General features: G+C 36.1%; 2 protein-coding genes across 2 annotated transcripts; both read right to left on the bottom strand.

Moving 5' to 3' along the window:
* Positions 1-1,093: 1,093 nt before the first annotated feature.
* On the bottom strand, positions 1,094-27,653 carry LOC136801278 (E3 UFM1-protein ligase 1 homolog). The gene is made up of 16 exons (XM_067057905.1): positions 27,381-27,653; positions 23,046-23,074; positions 22,596-22,693; positions 21,894-22,008; positions 17,782-17,912; positions 17,152-17,210; positions 16,538-16,681; positions 16,097-16,278; positions 15,671-15,847; positions 14,897-15,187; positions 12,799-12,887; positions 10,187-10,350; positions 9,326-9,456; positions 3,088-3,168; positions 1,918-2,009; positions 1,094-1,569 (listed from the first exon to the last, which is right to left on the bottom strand). Exons 1-16 carry the CDS (start codon positions 27,604-27,606, stop codon positions 1,191-1,193), a joined length of 2,388 nt encoding a protein of 795 aa, XP_066914006.1. The 5' UTR covers positions 27,607-27,653; the 3' UTR covers positions 1,094-1,190.
* LOC136801277 (golgin subfamily A member 6-like protein 22) lies at positions 18,812-21,109 on the bottom strand. The gene has a single exon (XM_067057904.1). It carries the CDS (start codon positions 20,681-20,683, stop codon positions 19,613-19,615), a length of 1,071 nt encoding a protein of 356 aa, XP_066914005.1. The 5' UTR covers positions 20,684-21,109; the 3' UTR covers positions 18,812-19,612.
* Positions 27,654-27,689: the final 36 nt, after the last annotated feature.

The raw sequence follows: 27,689 nt of genomic DNA, 5'->3' as shown, positions 1-27,689 counted from the left end.
CTTTTTCCCAGAATGTGGATAAAATTTCGATTGAATTGAAATCTTATGGGGATAAAAATTCTATTGTTTCAAACTGTTTCAAAGCTTAAAATTGGGATCCCTTTTCCACAGTTCTGAAAGTCCCTCAGAGGGGTACAAAAACCATTAAAAACAATTGAGTCTTTGTCAAGGTTCCAAAATCAAAATTCAACTTCCTCAAAGGGTCATCGACGACAATTTCTATTTTTTATAAGAGCTCTTTATTATAAGCACTATTCCCGGTGGCAAAAACGTCAAAAAATGGACAAAATTCAATTTTCAAATTTCAATCTCTCCCATGAACATATCTCTCCAAGGGTCGATTTTCGAACTTAGGCTCCAACATATCCGTCGTCTTGCAAAACCTATGGACAGTATGGGCGGTGAAATTGTCATTTTTGGTTGATTTCGCTAGAAGACCTTTATTAAAGGTTTTATTTTTACATACATAAGTGTTCCTAGTTTACACAATAGACAGCTCCAGGCTTTTAGGCCTTACCTTACCCGAAGAGAAAAAGCTCTAAGCTCGAAACGAAAGAAGATATGACGTAGCCTAAAGTGTCCCGTTTCATATAAGACACATATTTCATATCAGGTCTACCTGTTGTTATATTGTGCAGATATAAACAAAAAATGTTTTTCCCTTCCTTTTTCTGACCAATCTTGCTCCACATCCGTGTTAATCCAATGTGAAAAAGCTTGTAAATTAAAATTGATGAGTAAGCAAACGATATCACTCCTATTTAAAAACAAAACCTTTAAATTTTAACAATTTAATGATCTCGAGGTCTTTTACCAATGTTCAAAATTCCAATAAGTTGCCAGCTTTGAGGGAGAAGAGAATCATTCAATAAGCATTATTGAAAGTGTTCAGAGAGGGTCAAGTCAATCAAAAAATGAAATTTGGCCATTTGTCTTTCGGCCATCGGATGATTTATTGGATTCAAAAGAAATATTGTTTTGATCGTGAAGGAAAATTGATGATGTTTAAAGACAGTATTGTTCCTTTACATAGCAGGGAACATTAAGACAGAATCCAACGGAAATAAGTAAATTCATGAAAATCTGGTAAATCTTTACTTTGTCTTTAACGAAAAGATTGCTATTCCATCCAAATTATTTATTCAAAAATTCTAAATATTACAAAAAATTTAAGAAAATTAAAATCAGAATTAAGTTTCACTGGTGTTCGAGTTTTGAGACTTTTTCATGTGTTTGACGATTTTTTTAATACCAGAGAGTTTCTCGTTCAGTTGGATGTCAATATCAGCGGAACTCGTCCCTTCCGGATTGCTACTCTCCTTGGAGGCTTTCTGCTTCAACTGTTGAACGACGAGTGCATGATATTCCGTCAGTAAAATGAAATCTTCTTCCGAAATGCTGTTCTGAAGAAACATGATAATTTGCGGAACAAATTTTCCAGGCGCGTGTAATAAAGTGTTTGTATGATATTGGAAAAGAATGATGGAAGCTAGATGTAACGCCATGGCTGGCTCACTCTCTCGCTCCAGTTGGTCCGCGAGCGCCGCTCGGTGGTTGAACAACATTTGCCTGAAGTTTGAAAGAAGTTTAATGATGTCTAATAAATTACTTTATCAAGGAAAAGATATAGGGGAAAAGTGACCAAACTTCGAAAGGCAACCACATTTTTCCAGTAAAGATTTCCCAAGTCATGTCACAGGCCTTTCCCCGATCTAATGAAATTTCCATGAGCTTTTCATCCCGAAAAGCTAATAACCTGACTTTCAGCGCTTAGAGGAGTAGTTTAAAGTTTGCAAACTTGCTATTTGTGCATATGGTGAAATACATCGAGAAAGGGTCAGCTTCTTCTGTCTATGTCAGAAGTGAAGCTCAATGGATGATAGACTTTTCAAACCAGCAGAGGAGAAGGTTGAGTACCTTTCTTTCTTTTTGTCTGTCTTTTTGAGCATGATATCACAATATTCCGGTGCAGTGATCAATTCCGCTTGAGTGAAGAAATCATCTGTGCTCTACAGTGAAAAGGAAAATGATTTGTTTACATCCTAAAGAATCAAATTGGATTACTTTCACGAGTAGTTTTAGCAATGGAGACATAAGAGATCAGTAAGGTCTTAAAAAAGATTGACCTGGCATCATTAACCTGACAGGAAAGAGGTTAACACGGCAGCTATGCGATGAACAATGCTGGACAAAAGGTTGGTAGACTTCTGCAATATTTGCAAAATACTTCAATATCGATCAAAAACAAGTTCCCAAGAGGCTCTGGGTGCTTTCCAAACCCATTCAAAGCTGTTCAACTGCAGTCTAACCGCAAGGGCAAACCACAAGGGCTTGATTAACTGGCTTACACCAGTGTCAAAACGCTGATTTTTTGCTTGTGGTTCCCTCAAAAGCAATTCAAAAGCAATGCAACGACTTCAAAAGTGTTTTTCTTAGCTTCCATCCCCTTTCAGACACATAGAAGAGTCATTTTGCTCTATTTCTCATCATTTTTCACTGAAATTTCATTTGTCTACAACCTTTTGTCCGGCATTGAAAGTCGTAAGGCTTATTTAGAAGAACGAAAATTATATGGTCAACCAACCTATCACAGAATGCAGAAATTAAATTTCACTTTATTAGTTTACTGTAATAATCCTAATTTAGCAGTTTGAAAAAGGAAACATTTAAACCCACTAAATCGGAAGACTAAAGGAAATTAAAAGGAGTGGGAATTTTAACACGGTTTTCTTAATGTACAAATTCAACCGAAAAATAAATGGATCGAGGTTCAAAAGTTAATTTTCAAGATTATGACGGGTATAGCTTTTCAATTGCAAGAGGAGTAATTGGTAACGTGATAAAAAACTGAGAGTATACTTAGGTTTACATCTTTTATCAACAACAAATTAAAAAGCTGACAAAAAGTTAAACCAACTGGCTTCAAGACCAGAATTTCTAATACGGACTATGATTATAGGCGCCACCGAAATGCACTGCGTTTAGCATATTATTTTAGGTACGAAAGCAAATTGCTGGTAGCTGTAACATGATCTCTTGTCTTATTTGATAGTTAAACGGGTGCTTAGGTAAAAAAGGCTGCCTTACCTTGCTTCCCAATGAAGTATTCAATTTTGTGAGCGGCGATTTCCATTCGTCCGGTAGTTTGGTGAGTAACTTCAAACGACTCTGTCAAAATAAAAAGATGCTGTTGAAAAAAAAAACTCATGACCAAGAATCGAGTCACTATAAAGATTGTTCCATTCTCCGAAGTCCAACTATAAAAAAGCGAACTGTAAAAGGGGGGGGGTTTATGGTTGGCGGAGGAGCGGAATCGGCCCTTTTTTCGGACGGAGTGGCGGAATTTGGGGAAAATTTAGACGGAATTACGGAAATTGGGTTCTCTGACGGAGACGGAAAATTAGGCAATTTTAGTGCGGAAAAACGGAATTTAGCAAAAAAATTTGCGGAATTTAGGAATTGGTAAAAGATATTCAAAATTTGCGGAATTTTCGACAAAAATACTGAATTTCAAAGGAATTTTTGGTGACGGAATTTTGGTTCAATTTAAGACGGTTTGACGAAAATTGGAGAAAAAATTGGCGGAATGGCAGAATCGGGTACCCCCCTGAAACCCCCCCCCCCCCGTAAAAGAGCAACTGTAAAAGGGCGAACCTATTCCAAACAGATCTTATTTAAAAATTCCAAAAAAAAGAGAAACTTTTTCATTCGTGTTACCTACATATTTCTAATGATTCAAATAGAAAAGTTCTTAAAGAAAAAAGCAACTAAAATTAATTCCTGAAATCGCTAAAATAATGGATTTGAGGAAGCTTGATCAAAGCGTTAAGATGTTGTTGCTAGTGGTAACGGGTCATCAAGACTAATGAGAAGTAGAGATAGTTCAGCGGAAGAAATGATCAGGTTTGAGCGTGCTTACATAACGAAACTGAAGAAGTTTACGAAGGAACCAATAAATCACAAAACAGGAACAATATAGAGATATTCAAACAAAAGGGGATTGGTTAGGAACCCTCATAAGGAAAGAACCTATAAGAAAGCGCTCTCAATTTTTCGAGGCGAATCTCACTTTCAGGGAAGAAAGTTCTGAATACAGAATCTAGAATTTCATCGCTATATTAGTCTGAATCGCAGACATTTACAGATATACTTCCTATATAGAAAGAAGCTTTATAAGAAACTCTTTTCGTTAGATGATGAGCAGAAGCACATCGAAATGATCCTGCTGTCCTTATATGGATGTTTTGATTGTAAGGACTCACTAGGCACTTTACAAACACAAAGACGGAGGAGGAGGAGGAGGAGGTCAAAAACTTGTCTTTTGAGATGAGAAATGACGAATCGTTGGAATGCAGAGAATGTTAGAGTGATGGAACTCCTGATAAAATGAAACGGTCACTTGTTTGCAGATTAAAAACCGTTCTATTTCCATTTAAAACGATCCTCATTTAATTAACTTTATCTCACTCAATGATCTCTCATTTTGGTATCCTTCCTCTTTCGGCCATTACGGTGGAGTGGAGTCTCTTATAGTTCATTGTCAACCGAAACCGATCTGCTGACATGATCTGCCGTTTATGTACACAGTACACTATAACCTGCTCTATATTTTAGTCACTCTTTTAATATGACCTACATCAGACATTTTGAAATGTTATTTTGGAAAAACAAATTTTGATTCCAACAAGAGTTGAGTCACGCAGATGTCATTACATAATACATTTAGAAGAGGAAGGATGAAGTTTCAGAAAATCATTTTCCAATCTTCAGAAATGACTTCTGGGATCAATTTTCATGGAAACTGACAATGACCATATAAAGAAAGTAACGATGAAAGAGAATAAGTCGTTAAGTCGTTTTATAACATTCTTACATCGAGCTAATGCAATAAAGAAAGGTATGAGCTGACAGGGTTTATCGCATGAAACTATCTTATGTTAAGTTATATACCAATACACTTTGCCTCGTGTCTAATGTCGTTAGCGTTGCGTAAAAGAGCGTGATGCTATGATGTGAAATACGGAAAGATACGGAAAGGACCCCAAAACTTAACATCATCTATGTACGAGACGAACATTTCCATGGTGGTACTGTGTAAGTTTAAACATGCCCTTAAAAGACCCTAAATGGACAGGCCGAACTGATAAATATAATAAATAACTTATAAATGAGAGACGAAAGGTTATATTGATTGTTACGAAATTGTGACATGAGGAGACTATGATTGAAAACAAATGAAACTAAAACCTCTTTGTCAATATTTCATTACTTAACACAGCACATTAAACATCTTTCAAATTCGTTCCTTTACCGCTTTTGAAAGTAGGTCCCTGAGTAAAAGAAGTTGACCTTTACTGAATGCCCAAGATACAACGAGGCTTTAACAGTGTTAATTTTGAGCTTGATTGCGTGAGAGAGAATGTGTAATAAACTCCATCCTTAAACCGTCGACATGAAAGCGAAAATTTTGACACAATCTTACCAAGAGGAAATGAAAAATCTACTTTGGAAGATTTCTTTAGAGATTCAGTTCAAAAAGACATAGGTAATAACACTGTGTTATATAAGCTAATGTTCTCTTTCGTGTCTCGTTGAAATCTAACGGTCTGACACTTTCTCAGTTTGTATTTTAGACGAGGTTTTTCGAGATGCAAATTGGGCTCTGCTTTCAAAATCATAAAGGAAATAAGCGGTAATAACCAAAACTATGACATTTGATGACACAGTTCCCACTTACTTAAACAGTATAGCTAACCTTTGATCTGAAATCAGATTGTCATTATTTTCTACACGCCAAGCTTAAGCTCTTAGGAGATGTCTGAAAACAAACGATCGAACGAATGAGCTATCTCAATTTCACCAGGACCGCACATTACGTAAGAGGACTGGGGATGACAACATTGTGTTATTTGTGAAACAGAGCTCTCAGTCAGAAAAAAAATCTTTAACATCACGGCACGAAGAAGATTCTTGTCATAGAATTCAATATTATTTGATCGTTAATTTTCAAGCGCCTTCAGAGGTTTACCATGCGCGTAAGAAAGTTACGACCAGTGAAAAACCAACCAACAATGGAAAATTTGGCAAAAATTTCGTTCCCGGTGGAAAAATAGCCTGGAATTTCCGCCCCACTGGGTAATTGACTTTGATTTCATCCCTACTCGAAATTCAATTCCAGAATAAAAATTGCACTCCAAAACCCACTTGATTTTTTAACCTTGAAACAATAGAATTGCTATCCACGTAGGGATTTCAATAGGAATTCTTATCCCCTTGGGGATAGTACAACCAGGGCTGTGAGACAGGGGTGTGTTATCAGGTTACACCCGGTAGTTTTTACATTCACTACTGTAGTTTAAAATTTCCAATAGTAATCGTATGACTGATTACAGCACGGTACAAAAGTCCCGAGCTCGCAGGGCCGATTAATCATTAATTGCCCGGTCTTGTAATCGGCCCGCATTTTATTTGTATCAAAATGTAGACAGTGTCTATAAATATATTGCTTTTTAGAGATGTTTCATTGAGTTAAAAATAACACTGTTTTAAAAATTATTACAAATGGCATAATCGTGTTTTTATATTTTTCACTGTTTTCTGGAAACATTTTTCGTTTAAAGATTTCAATAATAAAAAAAACATTTTGAGTTGTTAAAAGTATTTTCGATTAATTTGTTTTTTTCAAAAATTTATTTCATGTCAGTATTTTGTACGATTAATCCGGAATAGTATGACCTTCTCTGGCAATTTTGGGAAAATAGACCCTCGTTTCATTTTGACGTTTTTTGAAATCGCCCTCACTTCGTTCGAGCAATTTCAAAAAACGTCAAAATGAACATCGGGCTATTTTTCCCAAATTGCCCTCAAAGTCATACGATTACTAACACAAACAACATGACCTAATCAATATTTGGAAGCTAAAATATTAATTAGGAATGATTGAACTACGTAAGCGGTTCTCACTGTGGGACGTTGACGAGAACAACATCAGTCAGGGAGGGAGTGAGTTTTCTCTTTCTAGAACGATGACATCATTATCAGCTCAATAGAATAAAATATGATTTTCGAAATTGAAATTAAAATAGATTTCTTAAATGAGTGGTAATAGAGCAATAACAGAATAGGTAAAAAGCGTGTTTTCGAAATGTCTATCGAAATGTCGTCAAAGATACGAAATTTGTACAATGTTTACAAGCGTGGGCATTCTCCTTTACCGACAGTTTCAAGGACACCTAGGGAGCTAATAAAATAGACTCTTTAGGTTTAAGCTTTCTATTTCCGACCTACATCATTCGTGTAAACCTGTGTTTCCTTATTTTCCGATATGAAAAGCAAACTAGAATTCCGACCGTTTCTTATAAGTCACGTACTACATATAGGTTTGTAACCACCTTTGAGGACGACCTGTTGGCTGAACACCAACGAAAGGCACCATTTGAGATGTTTGGTAAGAAAATATTTCGATATTTCTCCACTTTTTAGGGCTAAGAACGACCATTTGTGAGGTAAAAAGGGGAAAGGGGTGCGGAAACCAGTGTTTTTGAAGAGCCGTTTTGTGCCGCTTCCTTTTCAGCGCTTCAAAAAAAAAAAAACGCCGCTGGGGAGAACTGCCCTGCTGCTCCTCTGCCCCCCCCCTGCCACCACGCTACTGGATCGAATCGACAACCATGTATGCTGCAGTCAGATGTCCTAACTTCATGTTACGACCGCTGTAAAGCAGAAGAGAAAAGTTGAACATTCAGAAGCAAAGAAGGGATCATTCTAATTACGTTCTTGGATTACTGCTATATTAATGTATATGGTGATATCCAAATGATCGGTGGTTCTTTCTTCTCGAACATTAAGCCCCTTTCCTAGTACCACAATAACAACAGAAAAATCTGACTCATACAACAACAAAATGTTTATATTTGATACATGGGAGTATGCTCTCCAAAACATTTCATAATGTAACACACTGACATAGTGCACGAATGACGGATGTGAAAATACGTATTGTCTTTGTGACGAAGGGATTAGCATGTGCTTGAAGGTTGGACAACGAACAAAACTGAATACATAAACATCAGATTCATGCATGGGTGGCATGCACGTAGAAGGTATTGTTAATAAGAAACACGAGAAAAAAAAGACTACCCTTGGGACTTCCCATGCTTGAGCCAACTCTAAGGTAATACTACCCTCGAGAGAAGATGACAGAAGTAACATCTCACAGAGCTAATATATGAAAAGGTACATTATCACTATTATCATGTACGAAAACACAAAATACTTATGGTCGAAGGGAAACAAGGGATTAGTATGCGTTACAAAAAGGCAATGAAAAATAAGTACAAATGGACGAATGAAGAAGAAAAGGCAGGATGGAGAGGGATTAAATGACGCATGCAGCCACAAGGTGGACCAACATGGAAACTTGACTCATTTCACAGTGAGATGTTATCGGTCAAAAGATATGTTCTTCATTGTTTATGGTTGTTTTTAGGAACATTAGTGACATAACTAGAGAAAAGATGAACATGAAAACTGTCAATCAATCACCTGTGTACTTTCCTGATCACCATCATTGCAAGGAATATGAAAGATGGTAGAGCGTTGTTACCATGTGACCGAATCAATGCAATTTTTAATAATATTTTGTCTAAGACGTATGAAATGAATGTTGAAGGATGGGATCGAGGTTGAAAACTTTTCAACACGACAGAATATCATAAAAAGAACGGCATTCGAAAACAAAAGCTGTCAATCATCATTAGTTTTTGTGTAGATTCTTAATGCTCTCATTTCACTTTTTGACAGTGAACAAAAATAGTGACAGAATTTCAAATTGTATTCAAATCATTAGGCAGTGACATGCCTCAAATATAATCGGATTTTCTGATGAATTATCCTGTGGTTATTAAAAGAAGTAGAAAGTGGTGCTATTAAAGCTAATTTTCTTGAAAAGATAAAAATTTCTTCACTATTAAACTTATCTGTTATCATTTCATATTATCTCTGGTCACGCGAATTGAAACATGGTCGAGACTTCATTAGGGAGTCACTGATATCTAAGTGAGCTTGAACCAATGAAATTCGCTAAACTCCAAATTTTTAACAGAAAAACAAAGCTGTAACAGAACACCCAGGGACCAGGAGAATAGCTAAATATAGCGAAATCTTGCTTCGAAAATATTTGCAACGCAAAAAAAGCTACGTCGAAATTTTAACTTTATGGCCACTTGTGTGAGGATTACCCGATCTTGGATCTTGATGGAGAGCAATATATAACATGCGAGTACAAACTTTGAGTGCTTTAATACAAAGAAAAATGAGAAAAACTTACATCTGTAGTGAAGGTTTCGTTTTCTGCGAGCGACATCAAATTCTGATTGGCCACAAGCTCGAAGATAGTATTCGTTAAATCGGTAGCAATCGTTTTCAAAAGGTGTTTCGACAGCGCCACTTGATTCTCATCTGTAAAAAAAAGGTTGAAAGAATCCATGAATTCAAATAAGTTCTTTACTAAATATGGGCCCCGTCAACGGGGGGTCCATTAGGCTGCTGGCATCCACTAACGGATTCGTGCTCCTTATACTACCTGTGGTTTTGTAGAGGTCTGCGATTCAGACTAGGGGTCCATGCCCCCCCCACTTTTTGGTAGACCATGCCATACGTTTTTAAGAGTTACTATTTAAAGCTGGTTTGAGACTAAATCAAACCACCAAAACTATTATTCTCCCCAAGTAGATATCGTTTTAAGGTGTTTTGAGGGTGTAAAAAGTGACAAATTTTCTTCGTCGCCCAACTATGGTGGGCGACATCTTTTTCCAAAATGTTGGCCCCCTCACTCAAAATGGCTCGCCGGGGCCCATGCTAAAAGTTCTGATAACCTAGAAATTTAAGGGACACCAAAAACTCTGTCCAGCCAAACATTGCTTCTATTATCATGTTGTATATTCAACTCTACTCGCCCGGAAGCTGCAAAACATTGTCTGGGACACAAAATGGAAAAATGGAAACAGGAGAGAATCTGTGGAACTATTTGGTTACAAAAAACGTGACAAATTCATCAGTAAATAAATAGCTTTGTAAAGATTGAGATTTTTTTGTACTTTTGCTTCGACAAAGAATAATGACAGAATGAGCAATTTTAATATTTGATTCTGAACGACTGTAGATTCAAAAAATGAGATATGGTGCTCACCTTCGAATTGTTTCAATCCTTTTTCGAACAATTTGAGATTTGACCATAAACCATTCACTTTCTCTTGGTAGTCTTTGTGAGATTTGTTCTTCAGAACTGACGATGTTCCCGAGGAGGTCAGGAAGATAGATTTAGCAACTTCTTGGTATTCTTTGGTCAACGGTCTGTAATGAAAAAGGAATATTACAGGGACTTTTTTATGTCAGTATACCGACCAAAATACTCAATCTAAGATTGAGTTTTTAGAACTTAAAGGGGACGTCTGGTCTGATTTTAGGTATTGTTTTTTTAGAATTTTTGGAAAAATTATTCCAAGGAGATTAAAATGAGCTATCTCACTTCAAGAGATTTTTTTTCAATCACTTTCTATGGCCATTTAAAAAATCCCTCTTTTTCAAAATTTATGACGTAGCTTATGTTATATGTTTTCTATGTTCTTTCAAGTGAACAAGATTAACTCCTCTTTCTGTGCAGCTGGCATTTTTATAAGAAAATTTTTTAAGTAAGTCAGAGATGTGCAAGAGCATTTAAAGTCGTTAAAACATCTTTTTCCCAACATTTTGTCAATGAAAGCTTACTCCAACATCTTCATAGAAAACTGAAATATTTATATAGTTGTCGACTGGAAAAATCATCGAAATTAGAAGTTTGAATTAAAATGTTCTTATCAAAAGTTGTTTAAATACAGTACTTTAGACTACAGACAAGATTTCTGTTCTTATAAATTACGAACAAAGGTTACGTCAAAAATCAGGTAAAAGAGAGGAAATTGTAAAAACACTAAAATCTGAATATGTCAGTCAAAACTAAAGATTTTGAGTTCGTTTTTTCTGCAAACTTTTTTTTACTAATTTAGCTATCTGGCATAGAATTATGACTGAAATGATCTACCAAAGCAGACGTCCCCTATAGCAAAATTAAACGTTTGTTGCTTACAAGCAGAAATAACTGATATCTACATATTCGAGATTTTTCGGGAGCTTCACCCTCTAAACACCCAAAAGACCCCTAGCTTCATCAATGTACATCTTTGCTGATTGTTGAATGTGTAGGTGGTCCTGGAAAAATGGCAAAATTCTCGAAAACCCGGTTGTGACATAACGGTTTATATTTCATACCTTAACGTGAGGCTGGACGAACCAAAGTCTAATCTTCTACCTCCTGCAAATCTCAGAATATCTCTTAACTGCTTTGATAATTATATTCGGTCCCTGGAAGTTCTAATGTTTTCTTCTACCCCTTGAAAAATTATCAGATTATTATTCATTCCTCTCAAAAATATAGATAATGAATGCTTGAGGCCAACCCCCTGAAAAAACTCGACTCAAACCAAAAATGCAAAAGATTTATCTTAGATAGATCCCCCGGAAATTTCTCCTAGAAATATCCGTCTACCCCTCTGTATGGATATAAAATGAAATGGCTCAGTTTTCAAAACCCTTATCTAGATGTTTAAGGAGAGATAGATTTAAGAGAGATTTAAAGAGTTGCGAACGGAATACCGTATACAGCAAACGACAAGTATGAATTCACAACGAAACCGCACCAGGGTTTATCCCTCAGATCACTTTGTCTCTACATGATAATAATAGAGAATTTTCGAAGTAATCACATCGAATCGAAGATTCAAGTTGCCGTCGCCGTTCTCGCCCTGATTTCGGAAACTCTCTAATGTTGATGATGACGTAGGACTAAATCCCAAAAGACCCTTATGTAGATGTTGGGTCTAATAAAACATACTATCAAGGAGGGAGGGGTGGTTCGAATGATATGTGCTTTTGTTGGAAAGAGTGTAAACAAGGAAGGAAATCACTCTACTGAAAATCATCTCATAATCGCTTTTGTTGATATTCTTAGCGAAACAAAAGTAAAGAGATTTTGAAACGAAACAGAATTAGCGAAATTGTTGTCTATATCCGGAGTAATTCAATTATTGAGCATTAAATCTACTTGATGTTATTCTGACGGATTGCAATCGTTTCAACTCTTAGTAAAACTGCATTTTGACAACCTAAATCTCTTAGTAATTGAAAAAAATCAATCATGAGATAAACTAAAAGTACATTTTTCACTTATGTTAATAAATTGATAAATCTAACTAAAATTATGAGCCGTGTATCCAATCATCGAGATTCAAGCAATTAAAAAACAGTCAAGACCTTCAATTTCTTCATTACAAAATGTGGTGCTTCTTACAATAACACAAACCTCCTTGACCTCCCTAACTCAAAATGAGCCAAACCATCTGATTTCTCAGCCTGACTTTTCAATGTCAGGGTACGACAGTTTCAAAATTGGTTCTGACACGGTTGTTACGATGAAGTTATAGAGTTAACTATTAATACTATATCTCGAGTATTTTACGACCCGAAGCAACTGACTTTAACATTCATAGAATCATAGAGTTAGTTCCAACAAACATTTGTCTCATAGCTTAACAGCACTAGCGAATCTCAACCTCTCCAACGTTTTCATTTTTGTGTAAGGGAGAGACGAATTCATTCACACTTAAGCTTTTTCTCTTAATTTAGAAGACCTGGGATCCAGTTGACCAGGGATCGTGATACGTCAGAAAACTGGAAGTCTCAAAGAATTGGTAAAATATGAAATACCTGTGTAAGTAGTTAGCGATCTCCATATGAAACTCTTCATTATCGGAATTGTTGTGCGAACCTTCCCGTTTTGCTAATTCGTTGGAAATCTGCAAAAAAAAAGGTTAAATGGCATGATTGAATATCCTTCTTGGAGTGGGTATTGGATGAGAGGCTCGACTGTTCTCATTTTGTTGGCACTTTGAGCCTCGAATTGTTCTTGTACTGTTCTTATGTATAGGATGAAATTGAGGTATATTTATACCCTGTTTTTACTACTTTGATCCCTAAATTCCTTGACATTGAGTAGTTCAAAAGCTTAACATTGTTCTTAAATTGTTCTTATAAGATAAAAAGAGTGTAACTTCCTTGGGGTTTCCTATCAAAATTGTTGGGTGTTGGATGAAATAAAAAATGTGAGCCGTAGATATTCAAAAAAACCCTGGTCCATTGTTTTAAATTCTTGATAGCTTTTTCCCTTGTTAATGACAAAAAACTAAAATCGATTTGCTCAAAAAAGTGAGTAAAGCAAGCAAATGTCTCAAGGCATCCAGTCCAGGGTTTTTTGATACAGAATGTTGGATATCTAAATCGATATCTAAATCGAACAAAAAAGCTCAAAGTGATATAAGACCAAGTAGTAAGCACTTAACGAGGGCTCAATCATCGTCATCATTAGAGACTCACAAAAATGGACAAAACTAATAGACATCAAGAAATTAAGAAAGTAAATGATGACGTCATAATAACATAACACATGACTAAACTAGGATAAGTGTCAAAAGTATTAAACGTCCAAAACATATTTCGAGAACCGTTAGAGACGCTCTACGCTTTCGTAATACTGCTAGGTCCAGGAGGGGGTCTTACAGTTACTCCTTGACACTATGTGGAGTAACTGCAATTTTGGACATTTTCTACAGACACCACCACCCTTGCAGTTATTCCATAGTGTACTAACTGATTTTACCCTCAAAATTGGTGTATACCACCCCCAAAAATGCCAAATTTGGCAATTTTTTCACTGAATTCCTCATTTTTGATACAATTTTACTGGGTACGTCTTATTAACGACCGTTCAAGAGTTAAATATCTCAATCATTTTCCAAGTTTGTTAAAATATCTTTCATGCCTAGATTGAAGAAAAAATTTTGTGATTTTTTTTTGACTGTTTTGAATTTTTTTGCTAATTGAAAAAAATGTTTTGAATTTTTTTGCTTCCGGAATTTTTAAAAACATAAAATTTTAAGTGAAAAATTGAAAAATGTGCTCAATTAGTACACCGTATCCTACCAAAATCGACAATTTTGGGCTTAGGCACCACCCATGTTGCAGTTAGTCCACTGGTGGAGTAACTGTTTTCCCAAATTTTGGTTTATATACCACCACGGTAGTAATTGTCATAGTGTTTATATAATAACTGCATGACCCCCCCCCCTGCTAGGTCACTTCATTAATAGGAGGCGACACTCACAACATAGAACTTTAAACATAGAACTTTAATCATTCGAACTAATTCTCTGAACCAATCAAATTATTTTAAAAATCTTCTCCATAATTCTAATCAATTAAATTTCCCATTCGAGTTCGAATTAGCGCAAATCATCTGTAAGACTCCCGGTAAAGCTCCAAGGGGGATAAGAATTTACTTCGAATAACCGGGAGCTCGAATAACTGATAAATTCATTTTCCTGCCAGATTTTTAAGTGAAACTTAATGGGATGGACCTTTTAAGGTAATTGAGCCATTCTGGTTCAGTCTGGACCGAAGGAAAATATTGAACTTTTGAGAAATTGCTAGTGTAAATAGACAGAATATTGAAACCTGATTTTTTGTATAAAAAATGAATTTTGATTGTAGAAAATCAATGTTCTCACTCGACGATCACTCGATAAGAGAAATTCGAATAACTGAAGGAGATTTAGCCTATAATTGGCCCCAAAGGGAATAGAAATCGCTTCGAATAACTGAAAGTTCGAATAAGTGCAGGTTCGAATAACCGAGAGTCTACTGTAGAGTAAACTAATGCATATCTCGAAGAATTAAATTGACAGAGTGAAAATGACAGGAAAAAAATCTCATTATCTACAAAGTATTTACAGTCGGCTAAGTGACATACCTGATCAACGGTAAGGAAAGGGATTTCACTCGTCTTCTTTTTACCAGTATTGAAATTCGCAGCTTCATCTCCATCATCAGCATCACCTCGATCGCGGTACTTGTTCTTCGTTTTCTTCGTGTTGGATTCACGCCCACCACGCCCAGCTCCACCCTTTTGACCACCGCCCGCCAAAGCCTTCTTGTGGCGTTCGTCTTTCTTTTGTTGTTTTCCGTCACCTTGAGTGTCCGTGAGTTCCGATTTCTCTTTTTTCGTCAAGTCTGCGAACAACGCTGGAGATGTCTTAATATCCTGATTGGTGAAAGAATTCGGTGAATGAATGAATAAGGTGATAAATGAGTGAAATGAATGAATGAATCAACAAAAGAGTAAATTAAGTGAATAAGTGATGAATGGTGATTGAAATTCTTATGCAAGCAGATTGTAACTTCCAATCGCAATATGTGTGGGAAACTCAAAAAGCAGGTCAAACCTTTAAGCTCTTTATATGAAAGGGAAATAAGCTAACCCTTAAAAACAACGGAAAAGAGTTACTCCCTAAGCAGGTTTTTAAAACATAGTGCCTGCGTCTCTGCTTGATTTCTTACAGTGGAGTTTCCATAACTCGAATGCGCCCACGGGAAACACAAATTACTTCGAGTTAGGGAAATTTTGAGTTTATAAGGCATTATTAATTGAAAGGATCAGTCGAGTTTTAGAGGTGCGAGTTATAAAGAGACTCCACTGTTTTATTGTCGACCTTGTGATTTTTCAAACAAGATCAATAAATCGTACCCTTCCAGCTTTAGAAGTCATCAGATCGTTGAAATGATTTTTGCATTTGGTAAGGTACTGGTTACTGACGACGGTGTGTAAACAAAAGATGCGAGCGTTGGAACGTGATGGACCTTTCAAACAATGCTGCAACACTTGATTGATATCTTCGTCGGAGAGGGGAGGTGGTAGCAACCACTGTGGGAAAAGAGATAATGACAAGTTAGATGACATCGAAGATTATCAGGGTAGGCGATGTATTACTCGGGTAACTTATAATTTAGATTTTTTGGTGAACTACTTGTTGTCCGTTGTCTCTGGGGGAGAGCACTCAGGAGAAATCTTCCGGCTACAAAAATGTGTAAGCTTAACTTGTTAAGCTTTAACTTAACTTGTATATTTTTTTTCTTAAAAAACAGTAAGAAGGAAAACGAGCGATAGCTGTACCTTTAATTCTCCCCAGGTTTCATTTCTGAGAATTTCTTCGATCTCAGCATCGACACGATCGATGAGGTGATGACTTAAACAACACGTCGATAAAAACATGCACGATTCTTTGCGATTGGAGAAACGTTTTTTCAAATACTTCTGCCCGTCACCGATACCGATCTTCGACAGCGTGTGATATTCTAAGGAAAATAGAAACCTTAGAACAAGAGGCACCGAAGCATCCAATAATAACCAGGAAATCCTTTGTAAATAGATTTTTATTGTGATACTATTGAATTTTAGGCAAATCTAAAACTTATACAAAATAGACTTGCGTATTAGCTAGTAAAGGGTTCAGAATCAAACAGAAGCATCAGACTCAAGAGAGTATCAACGAATATCAATGAGTAAAGATTCTGCGAAGAAGAATTTTCAGATGTTAAAAACTATCAGGCTTACCTATGTAGCCGTTTTCTTTGAAGAAGGAGTCGATATAACTCGTTTGTGCTTTCGAATAAATTTCTGGGATGAAAATTGCCTTTTCTTGTCTTCCTTGCAATGCACCGCATAATCTGTTGCTTTTTACCAATGTCTCCAACACATCTGTAGTGATTAAAAAGTAACAATTTTTCTAATGGAGAAAGGTCAGCTTATTGATGCATGCAGAAAAAAATGGCAGAGGGGCGAGGGTTAAAAATTCAAAAATTGACTCAGTGGGAGTATGAAAATTTTGAATTTGCTACAGGTTTTAATTTAATACGAACCATAAGATCAAAAGAACCGGTAAACTCTGACCGAGGCTCGACTGATACAATTTTGACTTCCTGGCTTAATGTTCGTTGTATGCTTAATTTGTTAACTTATTGACCTTAAAAAAGGAGCTTAAAATCATGATATTGTTCTTAATTCGCCCTTAAGGTTTTGGCCAAAACCAGCCCAGTGTTCTTGGAGTAATCAAGATTCAAAAACCAACATCCGAATGTTTGCTGGGGTTCTTTTCAATTGGTTAATATTTAAAGTGAGTGTGGCCAGATCAAAGATGCATTTCGGGAATTATTAAACAATGTACTTACTGAAGAAAAGTTTGTCGGGGAGGTTATACTGTACCAATAACTGCATCACAGATGTTGGTCTGAATGAAAAGGGAGAAATCAAAACCAAGTTTTAATGCTAGGTACAAATAACGCTATTCAAAGGTTTTACAGAACAAAAACTTAATACTCTTTGTACTGATAAACTTGTAGGAAAATGTCAAAAAACTTGACGAGAGAAGAGAGAGAGAACGGACCCACCAATACCATCGGACCGGGCCTTATCCCGGGATAGTTTCCTACCCCTAGATAGGGAAATCACAGCGCTTACCAGACATTGTTCTCTGTGCTCACGACACATCAGAGCCGAGCTGTATCGATGATAATATTCGCACAGTACGGGAGAGCCTTGCGTTCTCGCAGGTACTGAACATACGAGTACCATCACCACACCACATTCAATGTCCAGCAAATCTTCCCATACTCTTGTATCACATATCAGAGTGATACCCCTCAAATGGTATGGATTGACACGGGCCAAGATACATTCACTTGCCAAGTGAATCGCAGCACCGAGTGGGAATCGAACCCTGACCTCCAGCACGGAAGTCAAGAACGATGACCACTACACTACTGCGCATCCATTTGAAGATGAATAGGATGAAAAAATACCTGGTGATAGCACTGAAGATACCACGAATTCGCGCAATATTTCTTGCAATGAAAGCCTCTGTAAACAAGACATCTTTGTTCATCGGATCCAACGAGCCATGAATAATGGTCCCCAATCTTGCTTCGATCACCTGAAGTTTGAAAGATTTTTGATATAATAGACAGGTACAAGCCGGGAAATATCTTATCCATTTGGTGGACTAACTTTCTTGGGGTTTTTCTTGTTCCTTATGGTAATAAGAATATTTTAAGCTTCTGGGCCACCTGGATTTCTCACCTGGGTATTCATAATGGCGCATTTTTGGTCATTGGACCCCCGTAGGCAAAACTGAAAGTTCTTTCAACCCAAATATAGGCTTATCATATATCGTTCGATCAGAAATTTGATACTGATTAATTTTGAGATACAAAGTTGGGTCTGAAAACTTTTCTATCTCGAGATATAAATCACATTCGTTTTCTCAGGTTTGGCTGCAGTTGTAGGCGGGTTATCATAGAGTAAGGCAATTCTTTTAGTCATAACTCAAGAAACATGCATTTAAACATACTAAAACTTTGTGTGCTCCTAAAAAAGGCAAAGCAAAGCCGGATCTTTCTCAATACAGTATAAGGTAGGACACGAAATGTTCGAGACAAAAAACAAGCCATAATGAATGATTCAATAAAATTTCTTTCTTTTGGAAAAATTTTTCAATACTGTACTTAAATCTGAAGATACTAAAATTTTCGTATAAAGTGCACCCACTATTAAGAAGTGGTATTTTAAAAAAAATTATAGAAAAATAAAATTGCTAGTTTTAGTAATAAAATGTAGTAAGAACTCTCAGGTCTTCCTTTTTATACAACCATTTTGGTATTTTAGTACCAAATGACACCAAAACACCCCTGTCCCACAGCCCCGAGGGAGCCTCTTTCCAGAGTGTGAATGAAGATTTTTATCGAAATACCAATGGGGATAGAAGTTCTTTTGTTCTTAGGTTCTCAAATCCACTGGGAATGGTTTTGGAGTGCAATTCTTTTCTTTTTAAAATTTTAAATGGGGATGAAAAAAAGTCAATTTTCGAGTGAAGCTGGGGTTCCAGTAGGTCTTTGACAAAGGGGTGTCCAAAAGGATTTTTGAGTTTTTCTTGTGAACAAACACATCACTAAAAAGCCCGGCACAGAACGTCACGATAACGTCAATCCACTATTAAAGAAGTGCAATTTAAAAAAAATCTAAGAAAAATGAAAATGCTAGTTTAGTAATAAAATGTAGTAAGAACTCTCAGGTCTTCCTTTTTATACAACCATTTTGGTATTTTAGTACCAAATGACACCAAAAACACCCCCGTCTCACAGCCCCGAGGGAGCCTCTTTCCAGAGTGGGAATGAAGATTTCTATTGAAATGCCAATGGGGATAGAAGTTTTTTTATCCTCAGGTTCTCAAATCTAGTGGGAATTGTGTTGGAGTGCAATATTTTTCTCTTTTGAATTTTAAATGGGGATAAAATGAAAGTCAATTTTCGAGTGGTGCTGGGGTTCCAGTAGGTCTGCGACAGTAAGGGTGTTCAGAAGGATTTTTGTTTTTATCTTGTGTACATCATTAGAAAGCGTCACAATTCGGATGACACAGAACCTCATGATAACGTCCATCTGACATCCCTAACGTCCATATAACGTTAAATGTACGTTAAATCAACGTTGTGTGCCAGCTGGGTACTGACCCTATCCGATTAAAACTTGTTCGCAAAAATGAACTTACAAATGATAAGGCAATCAAAGCCTAATCTTTCTGATTAAAATGTTTTGTGTCGCCGAGTTTTCTTCGTTACAATCTTTGGTATATTTGATTCACTTCAAAATTCCAAAAACAATTGCAGATCGTTTAGCACCGAAATAAAACTCTTTTGAAACTTTACGAACACACCAATAATCATAAGAAGCGTTCTGACTCATTCGTTGTTCAAACTTTAAATGTTTCCCAAAATCCTTTGTATGGAGAAGAAAGAAAGTTGCAATTTCCCATGCAATTTTACAATTTTCAACCAAAAAATCCCTCATACATTGTTCTTGGTAACTGTTGTCTTTTCTGTTCACGAAATCCAGATAGTCATAGGCCTCATTGAATTCCTTTCTCATGAACAAATATTTATCCTTCTTGAACACTTTTTTATTTCCCATCATCGCGGAAATCGCTTTGTACCAGTCACCATAAGAAGGGTACAAAAGTTTATTTCCTCCGTGAAAATATTCTGCTCCCCAAACCAAACGATCGATCGTCGTCATATTTTCCTCAACTTTTTCCGCAGCTTCGTTTTGGTTTGGAATAAACCTTTTCAAATTTTCAATTTCTCGCTTTAAATGTTGGACAGTTGCTTCTTTCTCTGTCATTTCTTTCTTCATCTCGTTCAATTTTGTCTCCATTTGTAAGATTTTAATTTTGTGTTCATTTTCCAAATCTTTCATTTTCATTTTCCATTCATTTTCTTGTTCTTTCATTTTCATTTTCCATTCATTTTCTTTTGCATCAGTTTCCTTTTCTTGTTCTTTCTTGTACAGAACCATTTCGTGCTCTTTGGCTACTAATTGTTTCTCCTTTTCAACTAACTTATTTTGCAGCTCGACGTTCTGTTTTTGGAGTTGTTGATCAGTTTGAACTTGACTTGATTGAGATTCACGAGAATTCTTTAACTTGAAAATCTCAAATTGATAAGATAAAGTTTGATTGTCTTTTTCTAGCTGCGTGATTTTCAACGTTTTCTCGTTCTCAGATTCCAGTTGTTGAATCTTAAATTTCATTTTGAGTTTCTCGATTTCTTTTTGATGTTCATTTTTGAGCTTTGTAATTTGCTGATCATCAGCAACGTTCCTCCCACTAGCACTGTGAGCCATATTCCTTTCGTCGGAATAAGCAGAATCCATTCTTCAATTTATAATTTAACTATTCAATTAATCTAAAAAAAATCACAAAATATGAAGAAGATCTTAGCTTTTCGCTGTGATTTTTTACTTTTTCACTTTAAAATGTATAGCATAGTTATTTATATAATTCAAGGTGAATTTTTCCATAGAGTCTGGCGTCTATGGAGTTGCCCAACGAAAATTCGTTTCATTCGAGGGATTATCCAGGCGCTTAAAAATTTCAAAGTAAAAACAACTGATCATAATTTAGTTATGAACATTCGTAGAGCAGAGAGTGGAAAGGCCAAAAATACAGTGACAAAGAGGTGCGATCATGGTTTGGGGCGACGGAAGAAAATTTGATTTTGACCCCCCTAATTTGCCTTAAAGTGCCCTTAAGAACAATCCTCAGACTTGAATGACTGGATTTTGCATAAATTATAGTCAACACGGTAAAATAGGGTATCAAGTCAGAAATAACTTAAATTTCCCCCTAAAAAATTAAAAGTATATGTCAAATAGGTGTGCAGTAATTTATTTTTGACCATAACTTTCCAACCAGCTGTCGTATAATAAAAAATTTGATATCGTTGGAAAGATATTTAAATGCGCTCATATTTCGCACTAATTTTTTTCTTCAAAATTCTCACAGGAAAGGTCTGAGTCTTTTTGACGATCTCACCTTCCTGAAGAAAAGTCGGATCTTTCTCCGTACAGTATAAGGTAGGACGCAAAATATTCGAGACAATAAACAAGCCATAATGAATGATTCAATAAAATTTCTTCCTTTTTCAAAAATTTTTCCATACTTACTTGAAGGGCTAATTTAAAATGCTGACAACCTGGAGAATGAGAGTTGTAAAATGATATGTTCAAAGAACCCATACTCGACCTTATTTGCCATTTGGAAAAATTGAGGTGATTCCGAAACGAAATCAGAAATAGAAATGGCGTATAATGTAATGAACTGATTCAAACTGAATTAACTCCGTCAACTAACGGAGATGTTTAGAAATTGCGATTCTCTATAAAAGATAGACAGAGTTGATATCTCAAGTGGATGGATGACCCAGTAATCTAGGACTTGTAGACAGTCTTTAGATTGTTTTATGGGGTCGAAGGCCAGCCGGCACGGCTACCTAAGCCCCTTCTTTGAGGCCTTGACCACTCGGCCATCGCTCTTTTTAGTGGATTTATTTTCTTTAAATATGGAGTTTAGGGTATATCTTACTGAAAGGATGAATTCTGAAGGTAGGTTGAATGTCTTTGCCACATCAGCAATAACAGTTTGGCCATTCTCTTGAAGTGATTCATTGATCTCCTCAGCTGTTCGATCCAAGTAATCCCTGAAGAAGAAAAACAAGATTAAGACAAACCAGACTTACTAAAACACATGGTCCATTCGAAATATATTCTCTCTAAATTCCGTGAGTTTACGGAATAATTTCACGCGTTGCAAGTTTTATCGCGTCATCAGTGGGGACGAGATGGAGTTTTTACAAGCTCTTATTTGATTTGGTTGGTCTTTAACCAGTAATAAAACAATTTTGTTACTTTTTCTAAAGAACGCATCATTTTTATTACTTCAAATGACCAATTATCAAAGTATCTTATAAAAACTCCAGCTCATCTACATCTTTGTGTCATTTTGACGGAATTCCTTGATGATTTTCGTATTTTTAAAACAGGAATTTCCCTCTTGATTACTTATCTGATAGTGGCTCTTTCAAAGAATCTGTTTGCAGTATTTTCGTCTATTTTGAAAGCTTTTTTAAAAAAGTATTAAGGGCAAACCGAAGAAGACAAAAATTATTTTTGAATTTTAAACAGACTGCAGACATATGCAGATATGTTAAGGACGAACGCTAACGGCACATCAGTTAAGTTATTCTTCCTTTAAAATGTCAGAGGGTTCGCAAACTGTTTGTATTACCTGTCAATAAGCTCTCCTTGCACCAACGAGAAGCTGCGATCACTTCGCACGAATTCATTGACTTTACTTTCGATATGAGACAAATCAACATTCAGAATCTAACATGAAAGAGAAAATTCAAGTGATTTGCATTTGTTTTTTTGACTCTATTTTTAGAAAAGAAACCTTTGTAAATGAGAATTAGTTTCGAAAATTGAGCAATTTGAAATATTTGCCGGAAAATGCTTCTTATCCTTTGTTTGTCTTTTTATCCCAGATTGTCAAAATTATTTGTCACTTATTTCACATCTACCAACTAAAAGGCAACCAGAACTTGCTTTATCTAGTTAAAAAACAACTTAATGACCAAGGGGTAGATTTGAAAAAAAATTTGTACTCTTAACTTTGATTAAGAAATAATTATAAGAGAGATCTCACTTTCAAAATCAAAAATTAAGAAAGTGTGGTTACCTGCTGCAAATCAACCAAATTGATTCGTCCTAAAAAAGAAATTATAAGAAGTACAAACTTACAAAATAATGCATTAGTACAGGTTACATAGCGTCTGCCTGAGTTTAGGCCCCATGAAAAAACTAGGTCTCCCTTGAGCTTTAAGTCCCCCCAAAGATTCATATGATTTTTGGTAGCCCCTAGGGATTTCGACCTTTGACACTTTTATAAGTTTTTTCCATAAAAAAGGGTTATTCAATGTAAATTGTGTTGCAATTTGAAGGTTAAGATAAAGTATTTTGCTCATGTTATATAAAAATATTGCATCGCAGTGGAAAATCTTTCAGCTTCACAAGCTTTAATTTGATTAATTGAAGTATTCAGTCCCCACGTTAAATGATGGGATTTAAGCTCTCCCCAAGTAGATTAGATCCCCGCCAAATATTTAAAACATCTTTAGCCCCCACCTTTTGGGCTTTTTGGAGGGTGTAACCCCACCCCCAAACTAGCAGGGGAGCGGGTGTTATGAGGTGTTAGTTTAGACTTATGGATCAATTCAGGGGGGGGTCAAGCAGTTAATCCAGAACACTATGCTTGTTTTGACCCTGGTGGTTCATTTTCAAATTTCTATAAATAAAGTTAATCTAAGAGTGGATTAACTGCCAAAGGGGTGGTCTCTGAAAAAATCCTGGGAAAAAAATGGACTAACTTCCAATTTTTCCCCAAAAATCATTAAGATTTCAGGAATGGCAAGAGAACTGAAAGTGTCAATTTGAAAAAATTATCCGTTGAATGGGGTACCCAACTGTTGGGTAATTAAGGACTGGGCAGGACTGGGCTTGAACCACGAGATCGAAGTGACTTTGAATAGCTATAGAGCTAAATTGCGCTACAGGATAGTACAAAACTAGTTTGAAACTGTATGTTATTGGCAACTGCTGGCATGAATCCCATCTATAACCTGCTAGTACTAAGACCTCTATTTGATTCTAAAAAAGAGATATTTGAATCTTTTTTGAGGCAACATACAATAACGTTTGTTATATTTTGTTACTTACTGCAGCCTATTTATATTCTTACCTGTTCATACTAGATTTAGTTATTTTCTCAAGATTTTATATTTTCATAGCTATTCATACTGATATAGAAATATTATTTTCTTGATTATTTAAAAAAATGCAATGCAAATTACTTAGAAAGTCGACCAAGATCAATTAAAATAACTTAATGCATGCCAAAATTCCCTGGTAGACTGTTTTAGGGGGTGGTATAAAAGGATTGTGATTGAAATCAGGATGGGTGGGTGGTCCTAAAAATCATCTAAAATCAGTTACTACGGATGATGTTCTGGATTAACTGCTTGACCCCCCTGATCAATTATGTATGTTGTAAATTAGGTCAGAGTTCCAGAAACCCATTATGCATGGCAACACTGATCTAATTCTAAGCACTAAGATATGCATTTCAGGGGTGTTAATGTTTTATGCCTTTTGTTAGAATTGTCTAATTTGCAGTTGATTGTCATAAAGACATTAATTTTTGAGTACTGCAAAAAAATACATGATGGCTCCTTTTGAGCACTATTGGGATCATTGTTTGGTTCATGAAAGCAGGAGGATGCACCATGGTTGGTCTATCTTGTCAAAGAGATTTTCCTATTTTCCTGACCCTTACAGGGACTTTAAGGTCCCAAAAAAGCCACCCTTATTAAGGGCGGCACATACCAGTACCCTTCACTTGCCCAAGTACCCCCTTCCCATGGGAACATACCACATTCAGAATAATTTTTCTTTCCCCACAAAAGTTTCAAAGCGCATGATTGTATGCATATGACTTCTCCTATGCAGTTGGGTTTAACTATAGCAACCTCTTAATATATTAAGATATTTGACTCGTATTAGGCTGTAGTATAAAAAGAGGTTGTAGGATGTAGTATGCTAAGAAATTGATGTCTTATTATGCTAAGAGCGTGATATTTTCTCAGGGAAGAAAAGTTGTTAATTTAGAAGCCTTTCTAATCTAGAATTGCTTCTATTTAATGGTACAGGTCCTTTTTTGAAAATAATTCTACTGAAGTTTAAGATACTTGGGATAGAAATATTTCAATTAACGGGTAGGTGAGTAAAAAGCAGAGAGTAGTTTGTTCCAGTAGTGTGCACTGAATTATTTTGTTTTCACTTTCGATTTCAAGCGAAGGTCTTAGCAACAGGATGCACGTACATAGCAACAGGGCTGGATAAAATCTAAATATTTTGTTAATAATTCTTTTTATCATGAAATTTTGAAATACAGGCAAAAGAGAGTCAAATTTAATATTTGTTTTTTTTAATATTCTGTTTCGCACCCACAGGAAAGTTCCAATTTTTAATTATCAGGAAATTGGGGAAACCGGTTCACCATGTGGATAAAAAGCATACAGAATGAAACCTGACTGAAGGTTTTCAACAAGATTTATTCAGATAAAGCTAAAAGAGGTTCATTACTTGTGGATTTTAAAACCTACATAAGCAAAAGCGAAAGATGTTGGGAAGGAAAGAGTAAACGCAAGACAGAAAGTTTGGTTGTGTTGATCGGGTACCGTCAACTGCTCTAACTTGGGAGGGGGGGTATCGGTATCTGGCCTGTATTTTCACTTACTGTCAAATCTCTTTGACAAGAAATTTGTTCCACCAAGTTTATACTATCATATCATACTTTCTGTCATAACATGTCACGATAACTGATAGTGCGCCCTTTTTAACTTTTTTGTTTTCATTTAAAATGACTGGACGACAATTGGAGAATTAGAGAACTCCTGCCGCCTAACCGCCTATCGCCCGATGGGATTGCCAAAATAACAAGTGTGTAACTTGCCGTGTGAGTGACGTCAAACGATCCATTGTTTTGTCACCTAATTTGGTCTTCTTCGTACCAGCCATTCGCGTGTGTTAAACTACGGATTTTTTTCATATTTCGATTTAAAAGCCTACTCAGCGTGAAAGAGAAATTGTGTATGTTAAAATACGCCGTTCAAATCAAATGACTTTGAAGGTTCGGTTAAATGGTGGCCAAATTGCCGTCCCATGTTTTGTCAGATAGTCCTAAGCTAGAGCACTTGACGGTATGTTTTTATTTTATCCGAACTAATGTTAAAAAAGACCAAGGAAGCCCTGACTGTTTACCCTAAAAGAATTAAAAATTTGTTGAGGGGCATTTTCCATTGTTTAGGAGCCTCTGAAAACTTTTGTGCATGAATTACTCATGAATTGATTGAACTTTATACTAATATTTTGACAAGGTCTTAGCATGCTACGCCTACAACTAAACCAGTTTGCAGTGTATGGCAGAAATCATCGAGATCTCGGGGGCAGAGATTGCTTACTTTTCAAGAGCAGGAGCAAAATTTTGATAATATCTATATTTCAGGGGCAAAATTATTAAAAACTGGCTAATTTCACCAATTTTTCTGGCTATTTTGTGGTGGGAAACAGATCTCAGGGGCAGAGTTTTGATGTTGGAAATTTTCCATGGGGCAACCATGACATGCTTTGAAAACCTGCGACTAGACGCAACTGTATGAACTCTCCACCCATAGTTACAGGGGTTTGTGCAAAAAACTAAAATAGAAAATTTTCCAAATCCCCCATTTCGATTAATGCAATGAAAAATGAAACTTTTCTATGTTTAACTATTTTGCACCTATTCTTTAAAATGAAAATATTTAACATTTTAAGTTCTTCTTTTATTTAATGATTTTTTACGGCACTTTGTTGACAATCTAACTCTTGCGTCAAATTCCCGCTTTCTTCAGTAAATTGAAGATGAGAAAAAACCTAAGTCATGGATATCACGGATTGAAACAAATTTATGGAGGGTGGGATTTTACAGCCGCCCGTCGTATTAGGCACTGAAAGGCCACGGGCGCCAAAAAGAAGGGCCACTTGAAATACGGCAACCTCATTGGTGGAAATGTGATAAACAGCTGCAAAGGAGCGCTGGGAAGCAATCAGCAGAAGAGACCACTTTCGTCTTTTGTTGCAGATTTCTATAGCTAAAAACTTCTCTCAAGGATTACTTGTCAATGTACATGTATACATGTGTTGTGTCAACTTGTCAGCATTGTATTGTTGTAAAGGAAAAGATAAAAGAGGTAAGACTAGCCTAGTTTCTAATCCTGCTATAGGAGTTTAAATTTAGACTGCTAGGCAACAATTACACACCTTTCCAACCCATTTTTAAACCAACCCTCCTAATAAAAAGAGTTCACATTGTGATCCTAAAATACCTTATAAAATCCTTACTACCTTATTGGTAAAAAGTTTGTCCTTTTTTGTAAATATTTTGTAAATATTCTAGAAAAGGAAATTAAAATAATACCTCCATGAACAATTACTTCATCGCGAATCTCTTTTTCGAGTTCTTGAGGAGTCAAGTATTCTTTGCCATCCGTTGTATATAGGATATCCAAAAGTCCAAGACTGATAAGTTTATTGACTATCTCAATGCAGTTCCTCTCTGACAGCTTATGGGCAGTTGAGCTCAACTGTGCCCTTTGGAAATCAGCAGCCAATCTTTTAATTTCTTCCCAGTCACTGGCGGCCATTTTGTCGTAAAAGTAAATCCATGTGTTACTTTCGTTTTCTAATGTTTACATTTTCATGTTTCGGAACAAGCAGACAAAGTACC

Source organism: Clytia hemisphaerica, unplaced genomic scaffold (genome assembly GCF_902728285.1).
Source record: "Clytia hemisphaerica strain Z4C2 unplaced genomic scaffold, Clytia hemisphaerica genome assembly, whole genome shotgun sequence".
Classification (NCBI taxonomy): domain Eukaryota; kingdom Metazoa; phylum Cnidaria; class Hydrozoa; order Leptothecata; family Clytiidae; genus Clytia; species Clytia hemisphaerica.
Note: the sequence above shows the minus strand (reverse complement) of the source record. Positions and strands in the feature narration are given on the sequence as shown.